Source organism: Odocoileus virginianus, chromosome 2 (assembly GCF_023699985.2).
Source record: "Odocoileus virginianus isolate 20LAN1187 ecotype Illinois chromosome 2, Ovbor_1.2, whole genome shotgun sequence".
Taxonomy (NCBI): Eukaryota; Metazoa; Chordata; class Mammalia; order Artiodactyla; family Cervidae; genus Odocoileus; species Odocoileus virginianus.
The window spans coordinates 11,212,595-11,232,178 of NC_069675.1; the positions used below are offsets into that span (position 1 = coordinate 11,212,595).

Below are 19,584 nucleotides of genomic sequence, written 5' to 3' on the forward strand. Positions count from 1 at the left end.
TGAAAATAATTGACATTATGTGCCTCTAGATGTGATGTGATTCTGGTAGTAATCTCTAAATACTGGAACATATGAAAGTCTAAAAAAAGAAAATAAAAACTGCTCATTATCTCTCCTGCAAGAAATAATCACAATTATCATTCTAGTGTATATATCTGTACAAAATTAGGATGGTTTATATAATGTGTACATATATATATGTATCTGTATCTTACTCTCTGTCTATATCGACGGTCCCTGACTTCAGTCTACAATTTGTGGTCTTTATGATGGTGTGAAAGCAGTATGCATTCAGTAGAAATCATGGTTCCAGTTGTGAATTTTGACTATATCCTGGGCTAGTGATATACAGTATAATACTCTCTTGTGATGCTGGGCCATGACAGCCACAGATCTCAGTCAGCCACGTGATCACTCGTGGGAATCACTGATACACTTAGAACCATTCTACACCCGCACAACTATTCGGTTTTTCACTTTCAGTATAGCATTCAACGAATTACATGAGATAGTCAACATTTTATTATAAAATAGCCTCTGCATTAGATGATTTTGCCCAACTGTAGGCTAATGTTGGTGTTCTGAGCACGTGTAAGGAAGGCCAGGCTAAGCCATGATATTCGGTAGGTTAGGTGTGTTAAATGTATTTTCAACTTAAGATGTGATATTTTCACTTATAGTGAAATTTTATGATGGGATGAACCCCATCATAAATCAAGGAAGATCTCTCTCTGTATGTAATGTCTCTCTCACAATACATACATATATCTATATCTATATAGATATAGATATATATGTAAATATATATTTAAAATAATATGTAACATATGTATACATGATATGTATTGTTTTTTCCATATAGCATACCTTGAGCATTTTTTTCTTGTCATTAAATGTTATTTCAAAGTGTGTTTAATAACTACATAGTAATCCATCAGGTGATTATTCTAAAACTTAATCATCTTCTCTATTGACCATTTGGGTGGTTTCAAGTCTTTTACCATTATAAACAATATGGTGATAAATATCCTTGCACATGTATCTCCCCATATTTCTCTTTATTTCCTTGGGGTAAACTCCTAGAAGTGGAATTTCTGAATGAAAGGCATTCTAAGGCTTTTGATATATGTGGCCAAATTGCCCTGCAAATGGTACCAACCTGTACCAGGACTATCAGTTTATGCTCCCAATAGTAGTAAGAATATCCATTTAAATGCATTCTAGACAGCATCAGGTAGTCTAATTTTAAATTCAAAAATTTCCAAATTTCAGTACCTTTATACACTTCAGGTTTTTGCCCATCTGTATACATTTTTGGCATACTTATTACATTGAACATAGACTTTTTATTTGCTTTTTTCATATATTTCCTTCTTTATAATTTTAGGAAGTCACGTCTTTTAGTATAAATATCCATCTCTGTTAGGCTTTTAGGCCTTAACAGATAGGTTGTTTCCTACCTTTTTGTTTCCTGCCAAAAATAGTCTTAGGCAAATTATTTTTCATTTTTGACACATTTATTTTTTAGGAAAAAATTCCCCAAAGTAGGGTGTCCAGGATATAAACCATGATTGTTTTTATAGTTCCTAGGCGTAGTTGGACAGATGCACTTTCTAAAGGGCTATACCACCTGAGATGCTGCCAGAATTAACTCATATTCAGTGTCCTGAAGGTGACTAGCGGTTGGCCACAGGGAAACGTGTGTGTCTGGTTTCTCCTTCTCTTGGGCCTCCCAGAGGTAGCTTGTGGTTGAGCTAGGAAACAATTTCAGTGCAGATGACCCTGTGGGTCCCAGGATTGCTGGCAAGGAACAAGAAGGGCTTAGGAAGGCCAAGGGAGGATGAGAGAAGGGCTTGAGACTCTGCCTGCACAAAGCTTTGGCCCCCAAAATCCCACCATCTGGGAGCCAGAAAGGAATGATTGAAGATGTTGCAGACAAGGTAAGAATGCACAGCGCTGCCCTTGGCTGATTCAGGACTGGCCCAGGTGAGAGCAATCAGATACTGAGAGATCAAGGCAGGACCTGCCCCCGCCCCTACCACCAGCTCCGTTCCCTCATGCACTCCAACCCCACTCCCCACACTCATTTCCCACCCCCCCCATCACTGACAGTTCTTTTTCCTTTCTCTTTCTTTTCCTTCCTTTCTTTCTCCCGCTTCCTCTGTCTCTCCTCTCCTTCCCTCCCTCCCTTCTCCCCCCCATTTTAAGTGGGACTCCCAAATTTTGATTGCCTGAAATGCCCATGTTTCAATTGTACCCACTTTTGCTAAATATGCTTTGCAATTTTCTCTGTGTCAACTAGGCTTGCCTTTGAATGAGAATAAAGAAGGCCCTTCCCTTTCTTATGTGGGGTACCTGGCCCCTGTTGACATCGGCTTTTCAGGATGCAAGCATTGCTGTGGTTTCTCTGAGAGAACATTCCTCTTTCAATGACTGACCATCCTGAGGACAGGAGGCTCTTCCATGCTCATGTCTCATGGAAATGTCCCAAAGCTGGGAATGAGGGGACTTGGGATTCCTAGATGACACCCACCTGCTCTGTGACCCTGGGTACTGAAATGCCCTTCCTGCTTGGACCCCGGCTGTCTCAGAGAAAGGAGTGCCCACGTGGTTCAGCAGACATTCACGGAGGGGTACTGTCATCCACACCCTGTGTAAACAGGGCATGGTCTCTTGGTATGCCAGCATTCCGTAAAACCAGCATCACTATCAAGGGCCTCTGGCCTGCTGCTTTGGAACCTGGTCCCTAACCCTGATTATACCCTTCACCTCTCCTCCCAGCAGCCTCAATCCTTCATTTTTGGAAGGCAGCTATGCTCACCACTATATCACCAACGCTGCTCGGCACAGTCCTTCATTTTTATCAAATGCTCATTATGTGTGGCCCTGTGTTGGTGACGGACTGGGGTAGGTGTGCCCTGCGTTTCAGCCAACATAACCTACAACCAGTCTCCTGCTCCCTGCACCTTGCAGTCTCTGACAGGTACCATGGGCTTGTGGTGCAAACCAAATGCTCTCTGACTGTTCAGAGGGCAGAGGGAATATTTCTGGAAGATTCCTGAAGATGGCCCTGAGCCTTGAAGGATGGACAGGGGTGGGGACAGACAGCTGGGGAGGTAGGATGTCCTCCTCTTCCCCCAAGGTGGTGGGGTGGTATAGGAAAGATCAGGGGTGAGGACCTGCTGGTAAAGTGGGTGGGCTTTATCACAAGTGGGGGTGAAATATTTCTGGGTAATCCTCACCTCTGGCCTGGTGCTGTCACTCCCATCATATATTTTAACACATTAAACATTATAATAAATAAAATATTCAAATCATTTAGACATACTCCCTAGCCAAGCGTGGATTATACTGTCTGCATTTAGTTTGGGGGTGGACTAAGGTATACCCCTTCCCTCCAAAAAAGATTAGCTTTGCTTCTGATGACTTTTGTCATCTTCCTGTTTTGTGCCTTTCCATCCTGTGTTCCAACATCCCCATTCCTGTCTGTCAGGGTCTCCTGCCCTCTCTGCCACCATGCTAACACTGCAGGACTGCCCTTTGGCTTCCTTCTTCCCCTCAGGACCTTGAGGCGGGATGTCTGTTCAAATTCTCTGCCCTGGAGCATACCCTCCAGGTACCTGTCTCCAGAGAAATTTATGGAGACCATGCCCCGTCAGATACAAGAAGAAAGTCTTGCCGTGACAGTTTCTGCCAGGCAGGTGATGGAGTCTGGGAAGCAGCAACCTGGGCTGTCTCTCCCCAAGCCCAGGGCTCCAAAAAGGGACCTGCAGGCTTGTCTCCAGGCCAGCCGGGCCCCTCACCATCTTAGCATTCAGGGCCTGCGTGCCTGTTTGTTTCTGACTGAAAAGACTTCCTGCAAAGTTCACCCTGCCACTGACCTCCTGCTTTCCCCATCCTTTGAGCGCCCAGGGCTTTTCTGTCAAGCGTGTCAATGCATCAGGGTGAGAGGAGAACTTCAAGCAAAAAGACCCTCCTCCTATCCCTCAAGGCTCCCTGAAAATGGCTCCCTTCTCTGCTGTGAGAAGTCCAGCTCCCAGAACAGCCAGCCCTCAGGGACCTCTCAAGACAAGGCCTGAGGCCTTGCCTGTCTCACAGAGCCGCTGGGAGCCCTATCCCTCAGTCTCTGAGCTAGGGGGCCAAGCTGAGGCTTAGCAAGGCCCAGAAGCAGACAAGCACACGCTAGCTTGTCCCAGTCCTGCATTGGCAGGCCTATCTCGGGAAGCTTTGGATTTGGTTCTTTCTCAATGAGTGCCAAGATCAGGGCTCTTTGGAACTTAATCCTGTGGCCAGAGGCCTCCCTTTGATGACTGTGTGGAATGAGATGGAGTCTGGCCAGGTTGTTAGAGGAACTGAATCCCTGGAGGGGGAACATAATGAGAATGCGGGGCCATTCACCATTCAGGGTGGAAAGTAGAGCACTTATTGTGGGGCCAAGGCTGAGGCTGGCAGGAAGCAGCCTTGGAGCTGTATCACCAGGAGGATTTGGGGGGCGGCTGCAGAGACAGCAAGGGTCTAACTAAACTCTGGCCTCAAATACTAAACTGCTCACTTTCTGTTGAACTTAGGCAAGTTAAAACAATCAACCAACATGAAAAGCAAATGTATTAAGTCTAGAAGGAAAATAATAACTTTTGCAGTGGTTCTCTCTGTGGTATGTTTACAGGTGATTACAACTTTTTGGTGTGTGCTTTCAATTTTTCTGACATTTTTTCTAAACAGAGTGGATTACACCTGGAAAAAACACAAACTCAAAGTTGTCTCTACTTTGAAAGCGAACGGATTCTGGGGAAGGACTCTGGAATTCAGAAATTGATAGACATATATTTGAAAGGGAAGAGGCAGTACTTTATAGCAGTCAGGCTGCTCCCAACTGAGAAGTTCTCCTGGCCTCCTGACAGCCCAATTGGCTTGTCTGGGCTGGCGGTTAGTCCTGCTGTTTTAGTGCGGAGGGTGGCTGTTCCTTTCCCATCCTGTGTGACCACTGTCAGCCTGCTCAGAAGATGCCCCATGGGGCAGCCTGCCCTGGAGCTGCATCCTGCCTTTGGACCAGGGGCTTCTGTTGCAGTCTCTCTGCACTCCCATCTTTAGCCAACTTTGACCCTTGGTCAAAGCGGATCAGGGTGTCTTCCCTGGGTTTCTTCTCTCATCATGATCATCCCTGATGTCCGTTCCTCATCTGACCTGGACATAGGCTGCCTTCTCTCACTGTTGTGTTTATTATTGATTTTTTTTTAAATGATATACCATACATACAACAAAATACATAAATCTGAAGTGTATGGCCTAATGGATTTTGACACACGTTTGTACTGTGTAACTACCAGTCAGATCAAGACATTGAGCATTTCCATTATTACAGAGAGTTCCCTCATGCCATCTCCAAGTCAACACCCCGACCCACCTCCACAAAGGTAATACTATAATGACATCTACCACCATAGGTGCGTTTGACCTGTTTTTTAATTTTACATATACTTTTTGCATCTGCCTTCTTTTGCTCATCATTATGTGAATTGGCCTTCTATTATCATGTAAAAAATCACCCCAAAATTTAGTGACTTGAAATAAAAACAGGCAATTCTTTCGCTCACTGATTGACAGGACTTAGAGAGGATGGTTATTTTGCAGCCTCGGCTAGGGCAGCTTGACCGGGGGAAGGTCCCTTTCAAGATGGTTCACTTCCGTGGTGGGCCAATTGTTGCTGACCATTAGCTGATGACTTAGCTGGAGCTGTGGGCCAGGCCCTCAGTTCTTATCCACATGGGTCTCTTCATAGGCTACTTGGGCTTCCTTACAATGTGATGGCTAAGTTTCAAGAAAGCAACCATCCCAAGAAAGCCAGGTGGAAATGCAAGGCATTTTCATGACCTATCCTCAGAGGTCACATAGCCTCACCTTGGCAACACTCTATTGTTAAGGCAGTCACAAAGGCCTGCCCAGGATCAAGTGCAGGGACGTAGACTCTACCTCTGGATGGGGGATGTGGGAAAGTTCTAGAAGAGCATGGGATGAGAGATATTAGGGTGCCATTCTTGAGAAGATTCACCCGATTGTAACATATTTGCAGTTTGCATTTTAAATGCTGTGTAATATTTCATTGTGTGCATGTACTTACCCAGTCTGTTAACTGACATTTGAGTTGTTTGCAGTTTGGGCCTATTTGAAGAGTGCCACTATGAATATCCTTATACAAGTCTTTCAGGGGACAAAGACTGCCTTCTCTCAGTGTTGCTGTCTTTAGTTTTTAAGATTTTAAAAATCATACAATTCTATTCTCTTTTATTTTTTCCCCATCAGTTACTGTAGCCATATGTATTTTAGTATGTAAAACTCTGCTAGTGTTTTTTAAATGTTGAGGAGAAATTATATAAGTATTACATAAATATGTTCTCTTTATAAAAACTTTCAATATTACAATTAAGACTAAAATTTCTTCCAACACCACTTGCCAAATCTGAACTCTTTCCTCCTACCTCAAGGTAACCTCTGTCACTAGTTTGGTGGGTCTCCTTCTTAGAGCTTTTTGATACATTTACTCACATAAATATTCTCATAGGAAATACTGTTTTCTTTGTGTGTGTGTGTGCTGTTTGTTTGGTACAACAACTGGCATCATACGGCTCTGTACTTTGCTTTCACACTTAAAAAAATACCTTGGAGATATGGCCATGGACATCTACTTTACTTTGCAAACCACCAAATAACGTGCATAGTATTATTACACTGGATAAATGGCAAACATTTATCCATTTATCCACTTCTCTGTGAAAGGACGTTTAGGTTATAGCCTTCTTTATTGTTTTGGGTGTGTCCCATAAACTGAAGGGCAGGTCTTGCACACTGTGAAGTTTGTCAGTGCTTGGCCAATACTGACGCACCCCTGCAAAGGAAAGTGTTGCTGGAACCCTGGACCTCTGCCCCTCAGTGTCCCTTTTCTTTGCCTGCAGAGACGTCTCAGAGAGGCCGTGCAACTGCTTGAAGACTATAAACATGGGACCCTGCGCCCAGGGGTTACTAATGAGCAGGTAACTCTGCTGGAGGTGGGGTGGGGGCGTGGTGGGGGGGAAGGAAGGTGGCAAATTCACTGTCCTTCCCCCACAGCCAGAACCACTTCTCTTCCCCTCCGAATCCACTTCTACTGCTGCTACATCTCCTTGGACTTCTGGATTTTGGAGGGGATACTCAGGGCTCTCCTGTAAGCTGGTCTGGTGGGAAGTATGGAGGCTGCTAAGACTAGAGAAACCTAAGGCAATAGTTTAGTGGAGCTGACATGTGCATCTTTTCCCAGTTCCACATTCAGTGACATCACAGTGATGACTTGAAATCAACCACAATGTGAGAATTTACACCATGGAAAGTGGCAGATACTATAAATCAGGACTTTTTTTCTCAAAAATATTCACAAGCATACCACTATCCAGAAGTTTAGACAGAGGATGAGAAAGATGGAGGAGACAGTGTGGAATTAGGCTAAGACACCGTAATTTCTGTTTTGTTAATATCATGTAGAAACTTGAACTAGAGCTAATTGAAAAGTTGGTGGTTTTGTTTGGTTTGGGGGAAAGGTAGAGAGATGTAGTATAGGGCAGCTCTGGTGATTGTAGAGACAGATGGCTAATGTGCTGAAGTTTTTCTTTTTGTTCATAAAACTTTATTTTAAAAGCTATTAAAAATTAATCTCACACTTTTTTTCAAAGTAATTTATGTACAAAGTTCAAAAAGTCAAATAGTACGAAAACACTTGTAAAGAAAAATAGTGTATTGCCCCATCTCTCCCCAATTCCCATTTCTCTTCCCCCGAAGCAAATGCTGTTAGCTGTTTCTTCAGATAGAAACCTATATTTCAAACTAAGCTTATCTATACTGCTATTTCTCAACTAGTTCTTTTGTGTGGTAGTTGAGGATCCATCTCTCTTATTATTTATCTCCATAAACACATTTCTCTCCCCATCCTCATCAGTTCAGTTCAGTCGCTCAGTCGTGTCCGACTCTTTGCGACCCCATGAACCACAGCACACCAGGCCTCCCTGTCCAACACCAACTCCCGGAGTTTACCCAACCCATGTCCGTTGAGTCAGTGATGCCATCCAACCATCTCATCCTCTGTCGTCCCCTTCTCCTCCTGCCCTCAATCTTTCCCAGCATCAGGGTCTTTTCCCATGAGTCAGCTCTTCGCATCAGGTGGCCAAAGTATTGGAGTTTCAGCTTCAACATCAGTCCTCCCAATGAACACCCAGGACTGATCTCCTTTAGGCTGGACTGGTTGGATCACCTCATCACCTTCATCACCCTCATCACCCTCCCAAAATAGTTATCATAGATTTGGGGTCTGTGGATATTCGATATTCACTTTATGACAATTATATGAATAATACTACGACTTTGTTGTATATTATTATGTTTCCTCTCCTTTTTGACTTTATGTTTTATCTGGATTTAATAATTGTCTCATTTTCCTCACTGACAGAGTTTTCTTTGTACCATCTCTAATTCTTATTGTATCTTCTAGCAGCTTTTTGATATTTTTAATGGTGGTGGTGGTTTAGTCGCTCAGTCGTATCTGACTCTGTGACCCCATGGACTGTAGCCAGCCAGGCTCCTCTGTCCATGGGGTTTCCCAGGCAAGAATATTGGAGTGGGTTGCCATTTCCTTCTCCAGGGGATCTCCCAACCCAGGAATTGAACCCAGGTCTCCTGAATGGCAGGCAGATTCTTTACCAGCTGAGCTACAAGGGAATCCATTTTCACTTCCATATTTTTCCCTGAAATTTTCTGGGGCCCAGTTCCCTCCAGCTCCTTGTGGTATACACCTTCATTTTAGTGGAAGACCTCTTCTGGTAGCTCCCTGAAAAAGGGTAAATGGAAAGAAAATTTGGAGTCCTTTTATATCTGAAAAAAATGTAATTTGTAATTGTAATTCTGTACTCAGCTTTAACTGACAGTTTGGCTGAGGAGAAAATTCCAATTTTTAGGTTGACAACATTTTCCTTTAGAATTTTGAAGACATTGCTCTTCTGGCTTCTAGTCTAGCTTTTGAAAAATCCAACGCTGTTTTATTCCTGATTTTTTGCAAGTGACCTGTTTTCTCTCTTTGGGAATGTTTAGGATCTCCTCTTTATGTATACAGTTTATTTCTGAAATTCCACAATGCCATGCCTTTTAAAACTTATTATTTTGGGTTTCTGGTGACCTCTTTCAATCTGAAGACTCCTGTCTCTCAGTTCTGGCAATTTTTCTTATACTATTTCTTTGATAATTTCTTCTCATTCTGGAATTCCTATTAGTCAAGTATTCAACATCTTAGATTGATACTCATATTTTCTTATCCTTTTTTTCTCTTCTATTCTTTCACTTTTTCCTTCTGTCTGGCTTTACAGGAAATTTCCTTGAGTTTATTTTCAACATGTCTATCAGATTTTTAACTTCAGCTAGTACAAATTTTAATTTCTGAGAGCTATTTGGTTGTTTCTTTTCTTTATTCCTTTTAATAGGATTGTCTTCCTGTTTTGTAAATACAGTATCTTCTCACCTCTGCATTCTGGAAGCCAAGTAGAGGAGCAAGGCTGAAGCCTCAATATTCACTTTGCAGATTTTCATTGATTTCTCTGCTTTTAGCCTCACCTGCTCCCTCTTTCCACTGGGCTAGTGTTCCCAAGTCTGGAGTCACTTGGATTCAGTTTCTCCAGAAGGTTGATAAACCTCTGGTGTTTGGGGGACACAGGTGAGGGTGGTGATAGCCATCCTGCTGTGTGGGAAAGGCCGAGGGGTTCTACTGCTTTGAATTCAGATTTTCAGCCAAGTCCCTGTGTTTAGCCCTTTGATTAACCCTTTGTTCCTGGGGTGCCTGGGCCCTCCAAGTCCTGAGCTTCGCTGGCATCCTGGGGGTGACGGCCTGGCTTCTCAAGCGTGCCTTCTGCGGGCACTGAGGGACGGCTTCCTCCTCTCTGCTGGATCAGTTCCTAAAACTGCTCATTTTCCACCCAGAAACGCGCTGTCTCTTCTGTTCTGTTGGGACTGTGAGGCACCGCCTGCCTCTCACGCCTTTAGGCTCGAAGTCCACAGACACACTGGGCCTGGCTGGGTGTTCCCCGGGCTGGGTGCTAAGCCAGCAGCCCTCCCCAGTCGGGTTTGTTTCGCTTTGCATTTATGGAGCACCTCCAGGCCAGTGTTGGTGCTAGGACCTGGGGGACAGCGGGGGAGAGGCTGGAGGAGGCTCCTGCCCCCAGGACTCCCCAGCATCCAGGCCAGGACAGTGAAAATACGTGATGCTGTGGGGGAGCAGAGGGAGGAGTCACCTGACCAGAAGCGGGGAGTCTGGAAGAGGTTTCTCACCTGAAACTGAGGGGTGAGCAAGGATTGGTGAGGAGGCGGCGCTGGGAAGGGCAGGGGAAGAACATCCTGAGCACAGAGGATGGCCCCTAGAGGAAGGGACAGGCCGATGTGCTGGACAGCAGCCCACCACACGGAGAGGGGGCAGAGGTGCCCAGAGAGGCAGCCCCTTGGCCAGATGTCCTTGTGCGGGGCCCTGAAGTGATGCAAGATGTTGCAGTGCTGGCTAGGCTAGGTCTGTCTTCAGGAGTCTGTGTTGCCTGTGGAGTTCGTTGGGAGCAGCCATCAGCAGACAGGGCAGGGCCGCATCTCCTTATTCCTGAGCGAAGTGCTGCCCTCTGGCTGTGGCACCGAGGAGCCCGCTGCTGTGACCTGATATGCTCCTCTCTACCTTCGGGAGTGGGGGATGGGGGGCGGTCCTCGGACCCTGGCAGCTCCTGATGGACCAGTCAGAGGAGTCCAGCCTCCAGGCCCTTCCTGGCCCCGCGTCTGCTCCCAGCCCAAGCTCCCCTCCAGCCTGGCTTTTCCTCTTGGGACTCTTTCCAGTTTTCAAGAGTTGGGAAATGAGGCCATGTTTCCTCTCTTTGTTCCCTTCGGAAGCTTAAAGCTGCCTGTCCTGTTTTCTGGGCCCCCTTTGTTTTCTATCCCGAAAGCTCCCATGTGCCTCCAGGCAGCTGGGAGGCCAGGAGGGTGTGGGGGGACCCTGCACTAGCTGGGGGAGGGTGGGGGTCCCTGCACTAGCTGGGGGAGGGTGGGGGTCCCTGCACTAGCGGGGGGAGGGGGGGGGTCCCGGCATTAGCTGGGGGAGGGTGGGGGTCCCTGCATTAGCTGGGGAGTGTGGGGGACCCTGCACTAGCTGGGGGTGGATGGGGGTCCCTGCACTAGCTGGGGGAGGGTGGGGGTCCCTGCACTAGCTGGGGGCGGGTGGGGGACCCTGCACTATCAGGGGAGGGTGGGGGTCCCTGCACTAGCTGGGNGGGGGGGTGGGGGACCCTGCACTAGCTGGGGGCGGGTGGGGGTCCCTGCACTAGCTGGGGAGGGTGGGGGTCCCTGCACTATCAGGGGAGGGTGGGGGTCCCTGCACTAACTGGGGGAGGGTGGGGGTCCCTGCACTAGCTGGGGAGGGTGGGGGACCCTGCACTAGCTGGGGGCGGGTGGGGGTCCTGCACCAGCCCCTCCTCCCTGTTCTGGCTCCAGCCCTCTGGAGGCTAGCAGCACGGTGCTCTAGGTGTGAGTCCGAGGCCCGGCGCCCCTCCCGTCACCCTCCCGGCTCCCCAGCCAGCAGGACTGGGCTCTGCTGCAGCTCTCACAGGACCTCCTGGACCTTGTCTACAGAGCCCTGGCCCCCACCAGCCTCCATGGCCACAGCAAGAGGGGGTGGGTGGTGACATACCAGCTCAGGATCTGGGGAGCTTTAGGGATCAGAAATTCACAAAGTCCCCATCCCTGGTTCAGGCTGGCCCTGCTCAAGGTTCATGCCGGTGCTGCCTGAAGAGGCTGAGGATGGTTCTTGACCTCCGTCTGGACGGCGGCCTGTGTGCCTTGGGCTCTGTGCCTGCCCTGATGTCCTTGTGCAGGCGTGTGAGTCAGAAGCCTGTGGCTGTGTGCTGATCCTGTGGGCCTGATGCAATGTCCAGGCCCGCTGGGTATCTTAGGCACTGATTTGTTGTTACCTAATCTGCCCTCCAGTCACAATACCCCACCAGGGGGCTACATCAGATTGAGAGTTTGTTCACACCTGATGGCCTTGGTTAGTGGGTGGCTGATATCTCCTCCAGAGACTGTTAACTTGTTGAAAGGTTGCTGTACCAGTGAAAAGTTAGTCCTAAGGATAAAATAAAAATAAGTACAATTTACTCTTTGGGCTTGACAGGTATATATTTGATGTGCTAGGAACCCTAATAAAGACTGCAACTATCAGTTAAACAACAAAGCCATAGATGAGAGCAAAAACGTTAAGCCCTGGCAGCTAAGTTTCTGAGTGTTTGCTGTGCTGTGTGCTTTTTATATGCCGGGGCTTTGCTGGGATGGTTTGGTATGGGTGAAGATGGGTGGGGTTCAATATGGAAGACCCCCCCATGGCAATGAGTCATCACTCACTGTGAGCTCACCAAGGGCCAGGAGCCATGCTAAATATTTGCACTTTATATGTATTCTCTCAATTAATTTTCACAGAAGCCTTGTTTGGTTGATGCCTATATTGATCCCATTTTACAGGCAAGAAAACTGAGGCTCAGAGGTTACAAAACTTATCTCAGGTTACATAACTAAGGTGTGGTGGGACAGGGACACTGGACCTGGAAGATCCAATGCCCATTTTTCACTAACTGTCTGAAGATAGATTTGGAAGGGAAGATGATACTCTGGAGTGGAATGTGTGTGCTCACAGGCAGGCAGAGTGAGCGGGTGGGGTAGAAGTCCATCAGAGGGGCTTGGCGTGTGTGCAGGTCCCATAGCCCCAGTCACACTGGGCGGTTAACCCTGTCAGGCCAGGCCGTGGGCATCTGTGGGGCACCTGGTACATGAAAGGTGCAGTGGCAGGTGGGCACTGGGAGGTTCCTGCCCTCATGCAGCCAGCTCCCACGCAGGCGCACACGTAAGGGGGTGGCTGGAGGCAGGAGTTAGGCTGCGGTAGTAGGAATTCACGGAGAAGGCAATGGCACCCCACTACAGTACTCTTACCTGGAAAATCCCATGGATGGAGGAGCCTGGTGGGCTGCAGTCTATGGGGTCGCATAGAATCGGACACGACTGAAGTGACTTAGCAGCAGCAGTGGGAATTCAGCGGTGAGACTCCTGAGAACACAGGTGCTGAGGAAATGCTTCGTGGAGGACACAAGTGGCTGGATGTAGAATGTAGAGAGACCCAAGGAGGAGAAGGACGTCCCTGTAAGTCGCAGAGGAAGGCTGAGAAGTAGAGTGGAGAGAGAGGGAGAGAAAGTGCATGATGAGGGAGGGACAGAAGATGAGAGAGGAAGTTAGGAAGTTGGGAAGGTTCAGGCCAGACTGTGAAGGTTTCTGGAACCCAGAAGAGATGCTGGCTCTGTTGTACTGGAGCAAGGGGGGAGCAGGACAGTGGAACTGTGGTTGGATCCTTCTTTACCAGGTATATGGGGAGGGATAAGTGCTGAAGGGAAACCAGCTTGGGAGCGACTTGGGTGGTCGGAAGTGAGGGGGCAGGGAGCCACTGTCGGCTTCTGAGTGGCGGTTCTGGTCCATCATTCCACATCCCCAGAGGCTGGGAACCAGCCCGCTTTTCCTGGGTGCCTGCTCAGCACCTAGCATAGTGTATTGGTTGCCCAGGGGTCCCGTGAAGGATGGGTTCTGCCTGCAACCTGCCAAGGAGAAAGGGCAGCTGAGATGTGAGAGATCCTGCCAGTCTCCTCCTCTGGCAGAGCAGAAATGGGGTCAGCTGTGTTTGGGTTTTGCTGAAAATAGCAGAGAAGATACCAGAGAGTTAAAAACACTTGCACCCTGAATCTTCTCCGGGCATCAGCAGGGTCGTATATCAGAAGCTTGACTGACATTCCCCCCCACCACTTGCCCTGACCCCTGGCCTCTGGGATCCTGATCAGCACCCAGCACCTCTGGGGCAGCTACAGGCTGACCCTTATTATTAGCACAAAACAGGCAAGTGATCAGTATTAACTGAAGCATTTGTATGATGTGCTGGAAGTGATACTGGGTGCAGAATAGCATCTCTGGGCTGGGTCTTGCAGTGGCCTCCTGGGTGGTCTTCCTGTTCTACCTGGGCTCCCTCTGCCCATTCCCAGTATAGCACTCAGAGTGACCTGTGAAACTGCTCCAGGGTTTGTTCCTCTGCCCCAGGGTTTCTCAGACTCAGCACGATTGGCATTTGGGGCTGGGTAATTCTTTGTTGTGGGGGCTGTCCTGTGCACTGTAGGATGTTTAGCAATACCCCTGGTCTACCCACTGGGTGCTAATGGCACCCCTTCCCAATTCATGATGACCAGACATTTCCCCAAATGGCCCCTGGGTGGAAAACTGCCCTCCTGTTAAGAACCACTCTATAGTAAAAGCTCAGAGTAAAAGCCACAGTCCTCAGCACAAACTGCAAAGCCCCAGTTCCTCTCTGTTCTTATTTCCTACTGCTCTTTCCCTCATTCAGCCCACTTCAGTCACACAGTCCCTCAGATAGGCTGGGGAGGCCCACTCTGCCTCAGGGCCTTTGCACTGGCTGTTCTGTCAGACAGAAAAATCTCCTACCAGGTATCTGCATGGCTCACTCCCTCCTTCAGTTATTTTCTCCAAAGCCATCTCAATGAGAGCTACCCTGACCACCTTACTAAACATCATCCTACTTGAGAATCTATCCAGGGAAAGAAAAGTTGGGGGAGCAAAAGAAGGAGCCACTAGAACCAGAGGCAGGACAAGAGATGGAATTTTAGGGAGCCACGGCCAGTGAAGGGATCTGAGGACTAGAGGTGCTTCTGGGGGTGGAGGGTGCAGCCCCAGTGTCTCTCCCTGCCTTCTTCTAGTCCAACTCCAGCCTAGCCTTTTCTTTTCTGTCTCCCCTGTGACAGAAGCTGTGACCCTGGTCATGTTATCAGGTTCCTGAATGTTCCCCATCCTTCACCCCCTCCTTTCTTGAGGACCCCACTACAATAAATTTTTAAAAATCCGTCCTTGCTGCCAGCACACTCTCCCTATCTTTACTCTGTTCTACTTTCTCGTGTTTCTTGAAGCACTCATCCTTCTCACATATGAGCAAATTTACTTTTTATTACTTTTTGGTTTATTGTTTGTCTCCACAATCGTGTGAGCTCCACAAAACCAGAGATTTCGTGTTTGTTTGTTTGTTTTTTAACTGCTATATTCTTAGTGCCTAGAGCAGTGCCCGGCACATAATATGTGCTCAATAAATATTTGTTGGCTAAATGAATTGTTTTTAATTATCACAATTAACTTGAAAGTAAATATCCCTATATTACAAATGAGGAAATGGAGGCTCAAAAAATAAAGTTGTTGTTGTTTAGTCACTAAGTTGTGTCCAACTCTTTTGCGACTCCATGGACTGTAGCGCACCAGGCTCCTCTGTTTATGGGATTTCCCAGGCAAGAATATTGGAGTGGATTGCCATTTCCTTTTCCAGGGGATCTTCCCGACCCAGGGCTTGAACCCATGTCTTCAAGTAAATTGCCCCAAGTCACATGGCTAGAAGTGGGAGATCTGTAATTCCAATTCACAAAAGAAGGTTTGACTAGAGGCTCCAGCCTCTTAATAGAGAGAAGCCGTGTGTACATGGAAGTCGTGACTGCGCATGTGGGTTTTGTAGCAGAGTGAGGGGGGATATTTGTCTCCTTTCATCTGTAGAATTGGCCCATCTTTTGCCCCACGTAGATTTGCATTTGTACATATTACCTGGGAGTGACCATGGCAACAAAATTAATGGTGAGAAATAATAGGATTGACCCAAATGATGAATTAAGATTTCTTATTGTTTCATGAAGGCATCCTCTGCCTTACAGAAGGATCCCCTTCAGGCTCTGTTTAATTACCTTCTAGAGGTTGTTTTTAATAGTCTCTGTTGTTGCTGCTTCAGAGGTTTGGAGAAGCAGCTTGGAAAGAGGAGAGGGGAATGGGAAGGAGTCAGACTGGGGTCAAGGCCTGGGAGTGACTTGAGGTCTGAGTGCAGGGGTTCTCGCCCTGAGAGGGAGGGGCTTCTCCCCTGAAGTTTGTTTGGGGCCCACCCTCTGCCCCTCCCCTGGCCTCCGCACTGGGTTCCTAATAGGTTCAAATGGCAACTCAGCTGAGACTTAGGCCATTTCTGAAATCAGCCAACGTTTGCATTTTCCCAGCAACCTTTCTCCCAGGCTGTTTCCCCACGTCCTCAGTGTCCTCATTTTCCAAGCTGAGAAATCAAGAAAGGCCAAAAGTCTCACATCCACACTGGTTGTTGCTGCACCAGTAAGTTCCAAGGAATAGGGGCCGTGCATTTTAATGTTCAGCCAGAAGCACAGAGGGAGATGACTGAGCCAAAGGAGACCAGGTCGCACTGAGTAATTGTAGTTTAAGTGGAGCTGCTGTGGTGGGACGACAAGAAGATGCAGGGGGCTCCCTGTCAGTGTAGGTGGACTGTCCACTATGTCTCCTCGGCCTCCATCAAATGCTTTACATTCCAGGGTGATCCTTGCTTGTCATCTCTTTGCAGAGTTGGCTCATTAAACTTCAAATTAGCAACCAGCTCTTGGCTTGTGTGTGATATCTGCTGCCATTTCTGCTTTCAGCATTCAACTCATGGGTCCAGTGTGTCCCAGGGAAAAACCCAGACTCAAGAAATCAGGCCGGAGTCCTTGTCCTGGGCTCTCTGAAAGCCAGAATTGGCATCATCAGATGGGAAGGGACCTTGGAGAGACTAGCTTCCATCTCCTGACTCATTAATTAAAAAAACAAAACAATGTAATTCCAAGGAGTGAGGTGACTTGCACAGGAAGACCAGGCAAGTTGGTGGCTGAGCCAGGCCCCAGATCTGTGACCCTGACTTTTGTTGGTGCAGCCTGGAGATGGGATGAACCCAAATGAGGTCAGGTCATGACTAGGAAGTTTAGTTTAAGGTGGAGCTGCCCCTCCCTTCTCAGCCCCAAACCTCCTGAGGTGGGAGCACTTCCAGATGCCATGAGAAGACCCTCAACATTGACAGTGCTCATTCCTTCCCCTCTCCTGTGGAGAGGCTTCCCTGACATCGTGGGAAGCACTTTCCCCAAACCCCACATGGGTTACTTTGGTTAAGGTTATACTAACTGCTGTAATGAAATGACCTCAAAACACACCAGCTCAAATAAGATAGATGTTTATCTCTTGCCCATGTCATAGTTCAAGCTCCAGGTGGGCAGGTGGCTCTGCTCCACAGCGTCAGTCAGGAACCCAGGCTCCTTCCATCATGTTTCTCCACCATCTGCTTGGTTCTTCCCTCTGCCTGGCTCAGGCTGGGCTGAAGCCACATTGTTGTTCTGGCTCACAGGCAGGTGATAGAAAGTATAGGTTGGGAGGAGCTAGCTAGGGAAAGGCACATCTCACCTCTCCTCAGATGCCACTGAGGGACTCAGTCACATGGATAAGCTTAATTGCAAAGGAGGCTGGGAAATGTAGTACAGCTGGCCAACCACCTGCCCTGCAAAGGAGGCTGGGAAATGTAGTACAGCAGGGCAACCACCTGCTCTGCAAAGGAGGCTGGGAAATGTAGTACAGCAGGTCAGTCACAGGCCCGCTACATTTCTATTACTATGGCAGAAAAGAACATAGGATTTGTTGGACCATTAACAGTCTATACCATAGAGGACTATAAAGAGCTGAGAAGTGCAGGCTATTTCTATTTTTCTAATGATTACTCTTAAATTTTTAAGAATTATTTCTGGGTAGGTAACACATTCACTTTCATTTTTCACCTTCATGCATTGGAGAAGGAAATGGCAACCCACTCCAGTGTTCTTGCCTGGAGAATCCCAGGGACAGCGGAGCCTGGTGGGCTGCCGTCTATGGGGTCCCTCAGAGTTGGACACGACTGAAGCAACTTAGCATCAGCAACATATAAACAAGGGCTTCCCTGAGAGTTCAATCAATAAAGAATCTGCCTGCAATGCAGGAGACCTAGATTTGATCCCTGGGTTGGGAAGATCCCCTGGAGGAGGAAATGGCAACCCACCTCAGTATTCTTGCCCAGAGAATCCCATGGACAGAGAGAGGAGCCTGGCAGGCTGCAGTTCATGGGGTCACAAGAGTTCATGGGGTCGCAAAAGTTGACTACAACTTAGTGACTAAACCACCAACACGTGAACAATCTACTGAATACTAAAGGTATCAAAAGAAAATAGAATAGACAATATTTCTCTTTCCCTGTCTGCCAATTTCCCACTTCTCCCTAGAATAAGGATCAGTTTCTTCTGTATCCTGCCAGAGATATCTGCATACATTCATCCTTTTCCTTTAAATGTTATTGATACAATAGTGGTAACTCCAGGGACATTCACTGGAGTAGGGTCATAATAGCAAAAGATGAGACAGTCACAAAAAGACAATTGTTATATGATTCTACTTGAATGAAATATCTAGAGTGGTTAAATTCAGAGACAAGCTGGACCTGAGGGGAGGACGATTTGGGAGTTAGTACTTACTGGGTACAGAGTTTCAGTTGAGTAAGGTGAAAAAATTCTGGAGATGGATGGCGGTGATGGCTGTACAACAATGTGAATGAACTTAATGCCACTGAACTCCCACTTAAAATTGGTTAAATGGTACATTTTATTATTTATATTTTACCACAATAAAAGATTGGAAATAGTTTAAAAGTCCAGTATGCAGGTCAAGAAGCAACAGCTAGAACCAGACATGAAACAACAGACTAGTTCAAAATTGGGAAAGGAGTACATCAAGGCTGTATATTGTCACCCTGCTTATTTAACTTATGTGCAGAATACATCATGCGAAATGCTGAGCTGGATGAAGCACAAGCTGGAATCAAGATTGCTGGGAGAAATATCAACAACCTCAGATATGCAAGTGACACCCACCTTATGGCAGAAAGCGAAGAGGAACTGAAGAACCTTTGATGAAAGTGAAAGAGGAGAGTGAAAAAGCTGGCTTAAAATTCAGCTTTCAAAAAACTAAGATCATGGCATCTGGTCCCATCACTTCGTGGCAAATAGATGGGCAACAATGGAAACTGACAGACTTTATTTTCTTGGGCTCCAAAATCACTGCAGACGGTGACTGCAGCCATGAAATTAAAAGACGCTTGCTCCTTGGAAGAAAAGCTATGACCAACCTAGACAGCATATTAAAAAGCAGAGACATTACTTTGCTGACAAAAGTCCATATTGTCAAACTATGGTTTTTCCAGTAGTCATGTATGGATGTGAGAGTTGGACCATAAAGAAAGCTGAGCACAGAGAATTGATGCTTTTGAACTGTGGTGTTGGAGAAGACTCTGGGAAGTCCTTTGGACTGCAAGGAGATCAAACCAGTCAGTCCTAAAGGAAATCAGCCCTGAATATTCATTGGAAGGACTGATGCTGAAGCTGAAGCTCCAATACTTTGGCCACCTGATGCAAAGAACTGACTCATTGGAAAAGACCCTGCTGCTGGAAAAGATTGAAGGCAGGAGGAGAAGGGGACGACAGAGGATGATATGGTTGGATGGCATCATTGACTCAATGGACATGAGTTTCAGCAAGCTCTGGGAGTTGGTGATGGACAGGGAGGCCTGACGTGCTGCAGTCTATTGGGTTGCAAAGA

At 47.1% G+C, this 19,584-nt stretch overlaps 1 protein-coding gene across 5 annotated transcripts in view; it reads left to right on the forward strand.

Moving 5' to 3' along the window:
- SFXN5 (sideroflexin 5) overlaps window positions 1-19,584 on the forward strand; it is a 123,921-nt gene that overhangs the window by 15,981 nt on the left and 88,356 nt on the right. For 3 of the 5 annotated variants that reach the window (XM_070476322.1, XM_070476313.1, XM_020883346.2), the window contains exon 3: window positions 6,951-7,028. The exons of the other annotated variants lie outside the window; for them this stretch is intronic. In XM_070476322.1, the coding sequence (XP_070332423.1) occupies window positions 6,951-7,028 (78 nt within the window). The remainder of the gene's footprint in view (window positions 1-6,950; window positions 7,029-19,584) is intronic. 5 annotated transcript variants of the gene reach the window in all.